We start from the raw sequence: 12,365 nt of genomic DNA on the forward strand, positions 1-12,365 counted from the left end.
AGATTTGGCTCTTTCTGGCAACTGCCCTGGGGCTTCAGAGCTGCACAGAAGCACACGTTGTCCCCGTCCAGCGGGGATAAGTGCTGCTGAGTTGGTGCAAAAGCTATGGCTGTGTCTGACTGGCTGTGGTGAGAACAGAATGCTGGACCAAGCAGGTTTTCAGTTTCAGTCGACAAAGCTCTTCTGGCTTTATTTGCTACACAGAAAAATCAGTCCACTGAGAGCTGATAGGATGGATTCACAGAAAGTGGAACTCATCTGAATGCACTGCAGATTTCTCCAGCATACCTAGATTATACTCTGCTAATGTGGCCACACCAAACATGCCAAATGAATGATGATGAAACACACATCAGAGGTTTCAGGGAAGCAAGAATTTAGAGTTATAAGGAACTTGCAACTATTATATTTACTTGAAGGCACACCTCACTATAAATTCTTCAACTAATTTCTGAAATGCATCACTGATTAAAGGATCTGCTCTCCTTGACTTGATCCTAAATGTTAGGGAAAGGTTAATCCAAGGGATTAAAGTAATCTGGGGAGAAGTGATCAAATAATGCTGGAGATATTTCTCTGCTGGGGTACCACAGGACAGGGCTCTGTCCTGGCTCTGTCCTCCCACCGTCCTGCCCCAGGGATATCAATCACTCGGGAATTTAAGAAATCCTTACCAAATTTGCAGCTGACACAAAAATATGAGTGATGGTTAACATTTCAGACAATTCTAACAGCCCAGCCACCAAGGCCAATGATAACAGATGATAGAAGTTGTAGTTCAACATTTGGAAGACCTCTAGTTATGCTCCTCTGAGGCACAGAATCCTTCACCTCTAGATGAACCATTGAGCACGATTTAACCAAACAAGCCTCCAGGAAGAGAGGAATAGCATCCCAGAAGCAGTTCTAAGCAGCTCTCACTGGCATCCCCTTTCCAATATTGCATTCGCACAGCATAACAACCCCAACTGAAGGGATGGATATGGGCTGAGTGTGGGTTTATTTATGTATATCCCACATTTTCTCCTTCCAAGGAATTCAAGGTGGTTTACATAAGCCTCTGCCTCATCTCAATCCCATCCTCACAACAGCCACCCTGTGTAGCGGGTTGGGCTGACCCAGCGAGTGGCCCAAAGTCACCCATAGCTGAATGGAGACCAGAACCCTGATCTTTTGAGTCCCAGTCCTGCACTCTTAACCGATACACCACTGGCTCCCACATGGATGTGAATTGTCTGAACCCAGCCACACTCCCAAACTAGCAACAGCCCATGAAGAAAATCCATGCCCTGAACTGTTTGTTGTTGCTGCCCTGAGTTGATCATGGCTCCCCCTTTCTCTCTTTGCAAGGCTTATAGCCTGAGGTGACGTCTTCTTACTCAGAAGTAACTCCTATTAATTCAACAGGAATTGAGCTTAGGGCTCATCTCCCAGCAACTGTTTTCGCTGTCAGGGTTCAAGCCTGGAAAAACCGCGTTAACATATTCCGAAAATGCCCGTGCGCAAGCACAAAGCAAGGGCATTTCTCCCAGTTAACAACCAACCAGAACCCGCAGAGGCTCCGAGGAACCGCATGCGAGCGCTGCCTGCCCCAGCAGGGTATCCTCCAGCATCAACCCGACTGGGAAGGATGGCAGCTGCAGTCACGTCGGGAGGACACCCGACCGGGCTGGGCTGTTCGGGCGCCTCCGCACCTGCGTTTCCCAATCGTGCCCGCAAGTCGCGAGCAGAGGCCGAGGCGCGCGCTCCGCGCCGCAAATCCGCGCCACCTCGCGCCCCGCGCAGCGCGAACGCGCCTGCGAGCCCGGCGCCGCGGCTGCGCCGTGCGCCGCGGCCGCCTCTCTTCCTCCCTCCCTTCCGCCGGACGAAGCGACAGGCATGGCGGCGGCCGGGAGTGCGCTGCAGCGGAGCGTGGCAGCGGCGGCCCCGGCGGGGAGACACACGGCGTCTGTCCTCTTCCTCCACGGCTCAGGTGGATGCTTCCAAGCCCAAAACCGTCTGCCGGGGCTCCGCCGCGGAAACCGGCCTAGCTTGCCCCAAAGGAAAAGGGGCTGCTACGAATGCCATTTCACAGAGCAGCAGTTGCCCGCAAAAGTGGAATCTTCCTGGAGGGCTGGAATTATTTTGGGTGCAGAGGGTTCAGTGCTAAAGAAAACCAAATGAGAACCCCTGCATTTCGGGTCCCGAAAGCCTGCCTCATAATCCCAGATGCTTTCCTTAAGCATCTTTATTTTGAATTCAGATGTGTTGGAGATTTCAATGTGCATACTGCCTTAAGATTGTGGAAGTAGTAGTCAAACATAGCAGAAGGGCACCGGGTTGGGGATGGCTGGATTAGCCTGTTTTTATGCTATGTCTACCCCCCCTTTTTTTTTTTGAATTGTCAAAACTGTTTAGAGTGCAAAACTTTACTTGCTTGCACAGAGAAAAGGCCCTGCACTTTCCACCATATCCCAGCCAGCATAGGATTGTGCCCTTAATCAGTCTGTATCCACTTTAGAACATGCTTCAGTGGTGCAGCTAGATCATTTTAAACTCTAGGTATAATTGTCCGTTTTTGGGCAGTGGGGAGCAACTGGACACACTATTAGCATCTCTCCCCCAACCATAATACCGTGCTTTACCACTGATCTTAGATTCATAGCACAATTCTGACAGCAGGACAGACATGAGGTTTGCTTCTGCTGCACTCATCACCTGCTGCCTTATATATGGTTGTTTGGAGGCCCTCTGAGCTGCAGCGTTTTGGATTTGGACCCATTACTAGTTGCATCACTGACTTGCCTTAGAGTAAGCCTTAATTCAGATTAAGAACAGTGGTCCATCTAGTCCAGAATTCTGTTTACACAGTGGGAGGCTATCCACAGGAAACCCACAAAAAGACATGAGCGCAAACGAATGCTCCTAGTATTGTGTGTTGGCTATAGTGGGACTAGATGCAAAACAATTACAATGAAAAGGACAGCTAATTGCCTCACACTGCCCTTACCATTTTTCTTTAGATGAGGAAATTTAATTGGAGAAAGTTCTGTTCAGCTATCTGTGACAAGAAACAAGGGTCCCATGTATACCTAGCAGTGTATTGCTGGGAGAGCATTAATGTGAGCTTTCTGTTTGTTGTAGTGAGCTCTGTTTCCATTTCTGTGACCTTCAAGTTTTCTGAGTCATAGGAATGGCTTGACTGCTTCTGCATAAGAAACAGTAATTCATATTAGACATTTCTCCACGTTGTATTTACAGAGTATGTGACAATAAGCTTTTTGTGTGTTGTTACATGCCATCAAGTTGCCTCTGACCTACGGTGACCCTATGAATGACTGGCCATCAAAATGTCCCATCCTTGACAGTCCTGCTCAGCTCTTGTAAACTCAAGGCTGTGATTCCCTTTATGGAATGGATCCATCTCATAGTTGGTCTTTTGCCTTTTTCTACCATGATTGTCTTCTCCAATGAGAGTTGCCTTCTTATTATATACCCAGAATACAACAGCATCAGTTCTGTCATTTCTGCTTCCAAAGAAAGTTCTGCCTTGATTTGATCTAGGACCCACTTTCTTACCTTTCTGTTGATCCAGGCACTTGCAAAGCTTCCCTCCAGTTACATGTTTTGAATGCAGTGTTCTTCGTGTCTGCTTTCTTCACTGTCCAGCATTCACACTCAGACGTAGCAGTGTTTTGATGCTGGAAAAATGTGCCTCTGAAGCTAGTTTGAGTGAGTGAGTGTCATAAGCACCTGTTAGATTGTTCTGTGACTTCACTGGTGATAATTTATAGGAACTGTTTATAGTTTGTTTTTACAGTGTATAAGTAATTTGTCAGAGGTAAAATCACTTTCTCTAGATATCTTACAATAACTGAGAGCCAGTGTGGTATGGTGGTTAGAATGTTGAACTGGGAGATCCCAGTTCTAGTCCTTGGTAATGAAACTCACTGGATGACTTTGGACCAGTCACGGACTCTCAGTCTAAATGGATTGGAAGAGAACTATATAAGCTGCTTTGGGTTCCTTGCAAGAGAAAAGGCAGAATATAAATACAGTGTAATAATAACATGATGGTGATAATAAAAATACAAATAAAATCACAATAAAATCAACAGTATTAATAAATATGCCAACAGAGCATAAAATAATGTCATACTGCATGAACTAGGATAATAAATACTGAAGGTAGAATCCTATGCAAGTTTCACAGGAAAAAGGGACAAAGCTCTCAACATGCCACAGTTTCTATGAGTTATAGGTCTTTATTCTGTCCAGGCTGCATAGGATTGCACCTTAGAACATTTAATGTGCACATTCCTATGAGAATGCCCATAACCTTCCAAACTCAGAAGGTAATGGGCACCCTATGCATTCCAGGAGACACATAGAGACAAAAGTTGTCCCCCAAAAATGTTTCTCTTGTAGGATCTTAGAAAGGCACCTGGCATGTTTTTTTTTCCACACAAGCTACAAGTGTGAGTGTGGATCCTCAATTCTGAGGTTGGACTAATTTTTCACCTTGCAGCTGAGCATCTGAATAATCTGGACATCTAGATGCTGCCAAATGGCCATAGGATTACTCTGTACACTGAAAAAGAAAAGAAAAGCGTGGGAGAATATGAAAGTCTTAGCTTGGTAGTGGAAAGATAGTGTGCATGCTAGGTAAACTTAATTTTGGAGAACATTTCAGAGCGGGGGGGGGGAGGACTACCAAAAAAAGCCCCTCTCCTATTACTATCCAGCAAGCCTCAGAATGAGGGAGTACTTGAAGAAGCGCTCATTTTTTTGGTGTTGCCTTTAAGCAAACCATCCGCAAAGTAGCATCGTCACTCCAGCAACATGTGCTATTGTTTGTATAGTCTTATATTGAAGCATTTGCCACAGGTGAGAAGGAACTGAATGCAGGTGAATGAGTGGGCTGGTAGAGAAAGGATGAGCAAAGGAGGGATGGTTTCTGGAGATTGGAGTCCAAGTGCTAGCCAACTTCTTTTGATTCCTGCTGTCAACAAGACTGAGCTAGTGCCTATAAGGCAATGTCTTCTACTCCTTCCTATGAGGGGCTACTTACAGTACCTGTAGAAGAGATTAGGCAGTGTTCAGAGGTCATAGGTGTCACCTGTGTAGGTTTCTCTTTGAAAGACCCAGGGAGCATAAAGAGCCAAATCACAATGGCTCATGACTGGGTTGCCAGGTGTAGAATGTGGGAGCTACACACGTGCAGCCTCCAAAATCTGTTCAGGACAACCAATCACAATTGTACAAGTGGAATGCAGTCCTTTTTCACCTGATTATTGGACCATGTCCTGTGTTAGTCCTACTTAGAGTAGGCCCATGATTAAGTAAAACCCTCTTTGTGTCAATTGATCAATAAATAACACATTCCTCAGGAGAGGGAAAAGAACAAGATTTCCCTAGTGCTCAGATGCTATGTAGCCTTCCACTTTCAAATCATTTTAATTTGAAGTATGAGTATGTTTTTGTGCCATATTGTTTAGCAGTGCTGGATGTCGAAGTCTAGTGGAAGGCTCAAAGGGTTTTCTTAATGTGGACTGGTATGTTGGCCTGCCTTACTCTCTGCTGGCTAGGTGATGGTGAGGGTGAGGGTGAGACATGGTACTGAAAGAAGTCACACGGCTCAGTTTCTGTAGCCTTTCAGTTGTCACACGGGCAGGAACATGTGCATGGCCTGGGTGTACTTAAATGGCTGCATGTTTTTCATTACCTTAGGGTTGCCTTTTTATCTGACCATAGGCATGCTGAAATTGTTACTCCTTGGCAGGTGCTATTCTCATACAGCTAATTAATTCATAGCATTTGACTAGGTGAGCTAGATCAAAGCTGGGTTTTATATGGTCTTAAATAACTTTTTTCCCCTTTCTTTTTAAAACTGTGGAACTTATTGGGGTTATTGCACTGTAAAGCCGTTTAAAATGGTTTTATCACCCTAGTGTAAACTCTCGTTTACAAGGGATCATTTTTCATGGAAATTGGAATTGCTGTAGTTGCCAGTTTCTGATCTAGAAACATCAGCTTTTGCTGAGAACTTCAGGAACGTGAGGCTTCCCTGATCCACCGAGTGTGATTGGCTACAGACCATTATCTACCCACCTCCCTCACTGTGCTGCATAGGTTCCTGCGTGCCACAGTAGGGAGGGCAGGAGAACAGGCAGAAACTCTAATCATACGTACCCTCCCCTAACGTATAGGAGCATGCCTACCCTAAAAAAAGGACAGCAATTGTTTGCACGTTTTTATGGAAGTGAGCCCCACTCAGTTTTACTGCATTCAGATGGCAGCCTGACAGTTATCAGCTAGGTAAGCATGATAGGAAAAACTCATGCTATCTGCTAGGAAATGTGTATTAGGAAATTTTCATCTATGTGCTTTGAGGCTTGGTTTAGCCACACAGAAGAAACAGGATGGTTACATTTTCAGTTCACTCATCCATCTCCCCAAGAGTTATCTACATGAGCCTTCTCCAAAATGCTACCCATAGGTGTTTTAAGCTGCAGCTCCCAGAAATTACTGGCCATTAAGCCCTCCTTGCCTGTTCTGATAGGAGTAGAAAGCCACAATTTCTGGATGTCATCAAGTTGGGGAAAATGGTCTATGGTAATTGGGTTTCTTTTCTACCATTACCTGCACAGAACCAGAACTGAACCTGGGAACATTTGCAGGCAAAGCAAGGGAACCACCAGGGAGCTATGGGCTTGCTTCACCCCTTTCATATCTGTTCTATAATGTCAGGTTACCAAATGAGACAGTTCAAGTACCCAAGCAATGGTTCAGCTTTATAACCTGTTTTTCACTTTTCTGTTTATGTTCATTTCCAGTGCACTCAAACTGGTAAATAAAGTTACTTATAGAAGAGGAACATTGGTTTACAATTTATGGAATCAGTTGCATGTTCCTATAATACAATTGTATCATATAATTGGTTTGTACTTAGCTGGGGTTGGGGGCAAGGGAGGGAATATGAAGTGCTGCTTGTTAGTCCTGATAACTAGTAAGACTGAACATGCCTTTCTAGGTGTGTTGTTCAGTTTCTGCTCGTCTTGGACATGAAATCTAACCAGGCCTAGTTCTTGGCATTATATAAGTACTAAATGCAGACGATATATTTCTGTATTATTCAGGTGATACTGGCCAAGGATTGAGAGACTGGATCAAGCAGGTCTTGAATCAGGATTTGTCTTTCCAACATATAAAAGTCATCTATCCAACAGCTCCTGCCAGGTACTCTTCAGTGCATTTTCAGTTAATCTTAAATGACTCTGTTAACTGTATGTGGTTATTGAGATTGTAACTAACTTGACACAAGAGTTTGATTCCTTGTACATATTTGAAGAATTAGCAAGAATCAGCTTCTCTCTGACTTGTCTCTCTGTTGCGCACTAGAAGAGGGAGTATAATAAGTAGTAACCACTGAAACAGGAATAATTCAGACAGTTATAGAGGAGAATATAATGCGTATAGTTGAGTTGGGTCTAGAATAGAATGGGATGGATCCTTTTGGAATCTGCTCCTCCAGAATCCACGGACTGCTTCTTGTGCTTGGCTCACTCCTGCAAAGCAGGTCAAGCCAAGAGGAGGTCTGCAGGCATTTGCAGACCCCCATTTGCACAACCAGCAACCTCTCCCAGCCACTGTTCCCAACAGCCAGCCTTCTTCCCCACTCACTGCTGCCACCAGCACACAGGGAAAGGGGGTGCAGTGTGCAGGAGCCCCTGCCTCCAATCCCAGCAGCTAACTTTCTTTCCTGCATGCTACTCAGTTCGTGGCAGTCCATGAACCTTGAGTGTGCTGGCCAGATACTCAGACTCTTGTTGCTAGTCGCGAAGCTGCGTCCGACCCATCGCGACCCCATTCCTCTAGGCCTTCCTGGCTTCCATCATCCCCCAGAGTCCACTTAAGCTCATGCCCACTGCTTCAGTGACTCCATCTAGCCACCTCATTCTCTGCTGCCCCCTTCTCCTTTTGCCTTCAGTCGTTCCCAGTATTAGGCTCTTCTCCAGTGAGTCCTTCCTTCTCAGACTCTAGGCAGCTGCAAAACAGTCCAGAGTCCAGGAAGCTGAAACCAGGGAATCCAGCATACTTTCTCCCCTAAATGGATTCCTCACATATCCTGATGAAGATGCAGTTTAAGCTGCATTTGCAAAAGTGTTTTTCTCCAACTGTACAATGATGTCCATGGTCACCTTTGGTAAGATGACAAGTTCCACAGAAGGTTTAACTCGGTGTTTTGTTTTTCAAAGCGGGATAGTAAGGTTTTTTGTAATTCTTTACTCCAGTTCTTTACTGGCCTCATCTTTCCTGTTTTCCAGGGGCCGTGATTTTCTTCTCTATGTTTGCAAAACACCTCAGGTCAAATATAGTGGATATTAGGCTTCATTTGGAAGAGCTTCATGGGCTTGCATGGACTCCCTTCCTGCAAGAGGGGAAACAAACCAGAATGCTGGAGTTAAGCATTCAGTTTCCCAGAGATACCTGGAAAACTATGACTGATCACTTCCAGACAAGCCAGAATAGGAATCCATTGTTCAAATTTGTTCTTCTATCTTGGTTTGTTTAGACACTATGAACCAGTGCTTTTTTTGTCATAGAACCCACCGGAACAGAGTTCCGGCACCTTTTTTCAACAAATTTTCCAAGTTTTAAAAGTAACTTTTGAAAATCCGATGTTTGGTCCACGTGGATTTGAATCGCCCTGTCGAGCGTAGCAGGTCGGCGGCAAAATCATTAAAACGGTGCATGCAGGCTGCTTGTGTGTCGAATCTGATACGTGTGTACCTCGTTCGCATTGGTTGTGATGGCACTGCTCAGCTTGTGGCGCTGCTTGGCTTGTGATTGGTCATGTGGTCGCAAGCTGAGCTTACTGCGGGTGGCAGCCGTTATGTTTCGTTACACAACTGACGTGTGTGGGTGCACGTATAGTGATTGACTACATAAGAATGGTAAATAATTTCATGAGTTCCGGCACCTTTTTTCTTACAAAAACAACACTGCTGTGAACCATAATTTTTTAGTAAATACAACAGGAAGCTATAATTAACTTTGGCTTACTGACTTGTTTCCCATTTCTGCAAGGGAAGGTGCAGAGCTGCTGTTCTTGAAGTTCATAAAGCTCAATCCTATCTCATTTTGTTGGCTGAGAAATTGACCGTGGCCTGGGTTCTCAAAGTATGATGCTACATCTACAATGACTGAATTCATTTAGCATCTGTATATGGGTAAGGGCCACAAGTGCAATAGACAGAGGTGGGAAGAAAGAATATTCTCTCTCTCCTTTTACAGTAAGGTAAAAATGGGTGGCCCTAGTAGCAGATTCAGTTTAAATGTGGATTCCAGAAAAGGTGGGGATCCACAACCTAGAAAAGGTTCGCAACAACTGATTTAAGTTACCACCGGGTGAATTAATATAATGGAATTGGATCTAAAATGCAGCCTTTTCTAGTGAGTTGTTCACTGATGAGAAGATACAGATTTTAAGGCCCTTGTGAAAGATTAAATGTTTAAAGTGTTAAACTTTGGCAGTAAAGATTGTTCTTTTGCATTCATTCCTTGTTCTTGACAGCAAACTGACTGTGCATAATTTGATCCAAGACCACAGTGGGCTTTCCGCAAGCTGTTCCCCCCATCCCTCTAAAATGGTCGTGTGCAAAGGAAAAAACCTGCTTTGGATTTGACTTTAGTAACTGGGCAGTAAATCACAGAACATCACAGTCCTATTAACTAACACAGTGAAATAGAGCAGATGTAAGCGAGGTATTTACTGTTTGAAGGATTTGGTGATTTGCAGAGAATCCTTTTGTTTGCTCAATATGGTCCTGTGGATAAGGGTTTGAATTTATACCTGTAGATCAGGCTTCAAATCTCTGTTCCGATACAGAACCACAGCCTGATAATGGACAAATCATTCTTGCTTTTTGAACTCATTCTTCATTTAAAAAATAGGTGCCTAAACAGGGCTTTTGCATCTGAAGGAATGTGCTCTTGCCTGTGAAAGGTCATAAAGCAATAAATTAATTAGTTTTTAGGGGTGGTTATAAGCATAAACAAAGTCTATTATAAGTACTGTGTATGGCACTGATTAGTACAGTTACAATTATTTCAGGATTTTAAATTACCGAGAGGGGTTTTATGTGCTGGTGGTTTTATTTATGTGCATGCACGTACATTCACATGCCCGCACAAGATCAAGACAAATGCTGGGCTCCTATGTTTGTGTTTAAATTGCCTGTTTTGTTAAGGTCTTTAGCACCAGCTATTTTGCAAATTGGACATTAAATTGTCTAAACAGGCATAAGATTGTGCTCTTAGCAAGGTGCTGGAGAAGGCCCAAGCTATCAAAAGGGAAATAGCAATGTAATGTCTGGAATAGTTTGTGCAGTGTTCTCTTGCCCTAATAAGCTATAGCTCTGCTGTTTGAGGGGGAATCTTCTCAGCCCAGCTTGGATGGACATCAGGTGGGAATGTTCCCAATGCAGGGCTTCCCTGAGGGCTAGGGGCCGAAACATGTCTGTGATGCCCAAATGGGTGGGCATGTTGGGAGAAGGGCTGAAGACTAAGCCACAGCAACAGGTGCAGGTGACATGATAACCCACAGAGGTGTGAGTTGTTGTTGAACCACAGATCCAGTTAAAATGTGGGTTATCATGTTGTTGAACTTAGCTGCACTAACAAGCCGCCATTTGTTAACCATGAACAACTCATGAAAAGACCCCATCGTTCCTTGTTGGGTTGGGAACTGTGGGCTGCACATTGGTTTGTTATCTTGGCCTGGTTCAGGCAACTGAGTAACTCACCTTTCAGCGACAGCCCACAGTTCCACAGCAACCCATACTCAACATTTGGGTGTGGGTTATCATGTTGTCGAACCCAGTTAATACAGCATGCATCCTAGGTCTCTTTCTCCATATTGCTAAGAACATCATCCCTAGGGAGGGAGGGAGGGCATACAAGGATTCTCTGGTACAGCTTGTGCTACAGCTGATGGGCATGACGGGATCCTGGAGGAAGTGCTGCAGCCCAGGAAACAAAGCATACCTGGAGCAACTGGACCTAAGGGGAAGGTCACACTAGGGGAGGTCTGAGCTGTCCAGCAGTTGTAGTGATGATGCTTCTTCATCTCATAAGGAACTGATCAAGAAAATACAGCTGCACCTTTTTTCAGTGCGAGAATCCCAAAGCCTCCCAGCTTTTATCCAGGAAAGGAATGCCTACACCCATAATATCTAAAGTTCAAGAAAGGCCAGTGTGTGTGATCTCTCGGATCTCACTGAAACTTGCTTCACTTACTGTACTTTGTTTTAGCAGAATGTTTCATTTAGAGCACTTTGCCGGCATGCTGTAGTGATAGCAAGTTTGCACGAGAACGCCACAGCTTGGCTGTTCACACTTGAGGAGTCTCGCTGCAGCCAGTTTGGGCTCTGGACTACTGTGGATTCCTAATGACATGCTCTTCAACAGCAGATGTTTTGGTACCAGCATCTAATAACACAGTTGTAGAGTGTGTGTGCTTTATGTCAAAGGATCCTTGGCTTCTATTCTTAAAAAGGGATCTGGTAGCTACCATAGCAAGTGAGGTTCTGCTGGAATCCCTGGAAAGCTGCTGCCAGTCAGAGCTAGATGAACAAGAGTGAGATGTAGCAGGAAGAAGCTTCCTGTTTTCCTAATAGTCTCAGGGCAAATGTAATGTTTTTGGACTCTTAACCATGATTAAGGAATCGGTGCACACAGGAGCCAAAGTCACTTGCTCAAAACCAGACCCCCATGCAGTCGACAGGAATGATGGATAATAGTAGTGCATGGAATGTTATGGCTAGTAATTAGTTTGCCTTGCCTTAATTATAAAATGATTGCATTGCCGTTGGGCCCAGAAGCCCTCAAGGGGGCAGTGTGTTTGCTAGAGCTTGTTATTTATATGCCAGTGATAAATTTAAGGGGTCTATTTTTCAGAGGCAGAATTGTAGAAAGCTCAGTTGTGGCCAAAAAATAATTTTGCAGAGATTAGATAACTTATTGGTAGGGAATTCGGTAGGAATCATGGTTTCTGTTTGAATGAGTCACTGAATTACCTATGATATAGAAATAACAACATCATCAACTTTCCGTAGTTAAATATAACTTAATCTTTTCTCATCTTTCCCCCCACCTCCCACAATTATTGTGATTAAATGTGCTGTAACTTAAGTTGGGGCTTTAAAAATAGCATCTGCAGCCATGTCTGTCCAAGTTTGGTTTTTTGTTTCTTTTCTCCCCAAAACTCAATGGGTGTTTTTTTTTAATCTCCCTCCTTTGAGTAGGAATGGGCGCAACATTAAATACTGTTTCAGCTGCTAGCGGTATGATTTAAATATTTGTTTTCTGCTGAATGTCTAAAT

The 12,365-nt window shown here is 44.2% G+C and overlaps 1 protein-coding gene across 2 annotated transcripts in view; it reads left to right on the top strand.

Annotated features, from left to right (window-relative positions):
* Nucleotides 1-1,878: 1,878 nt before the first annotated feature.
* LYPLAL1 (lysophospholipase like 1) overlaps nucleotides 1,879-12,365 on the top strand; it is a 28,266-nt gene continuing 17,779 nt past the window's right edge. Inside the window, exons 1-2 of one of the 2 annotated variants that reach the window (XM_044427721.1) lie at nucleotides 1,879-1,972; nucleotides 7,119-7,218. In XM_044427721.1, coding sequence (XP_044283656.1) covers nucleotides 1,879-1,972; nucleotides 7,119-7,218 — 194 coding nt within the window. Of the gene's footprint in view, nucleotides 1,973-3,414; nucleotides 3,712-7,118; nucleotides 7,219-12,365 lie in introns of those variants that run through there. The other variant, XM_044427805.1, reaches the window with a different exon arrangement.

Source organism: Varanus komodoensis, unplaced genomic scaffold, assembly GCF_004798865.1.
Source record: "Varanus komodoensis strain SLA01 unplaced genomic scaffold, ASM479886v1 scaffold1, whole genome shotgun sequence".
In the NCBI taxonomy this organism is placed as follows: domain Eukaryota; kingdom Metazoa; phylum Chordata; class Lepidosauria; order Squamata; family Varanidae; genus Varanus; species Varanus komodoensis.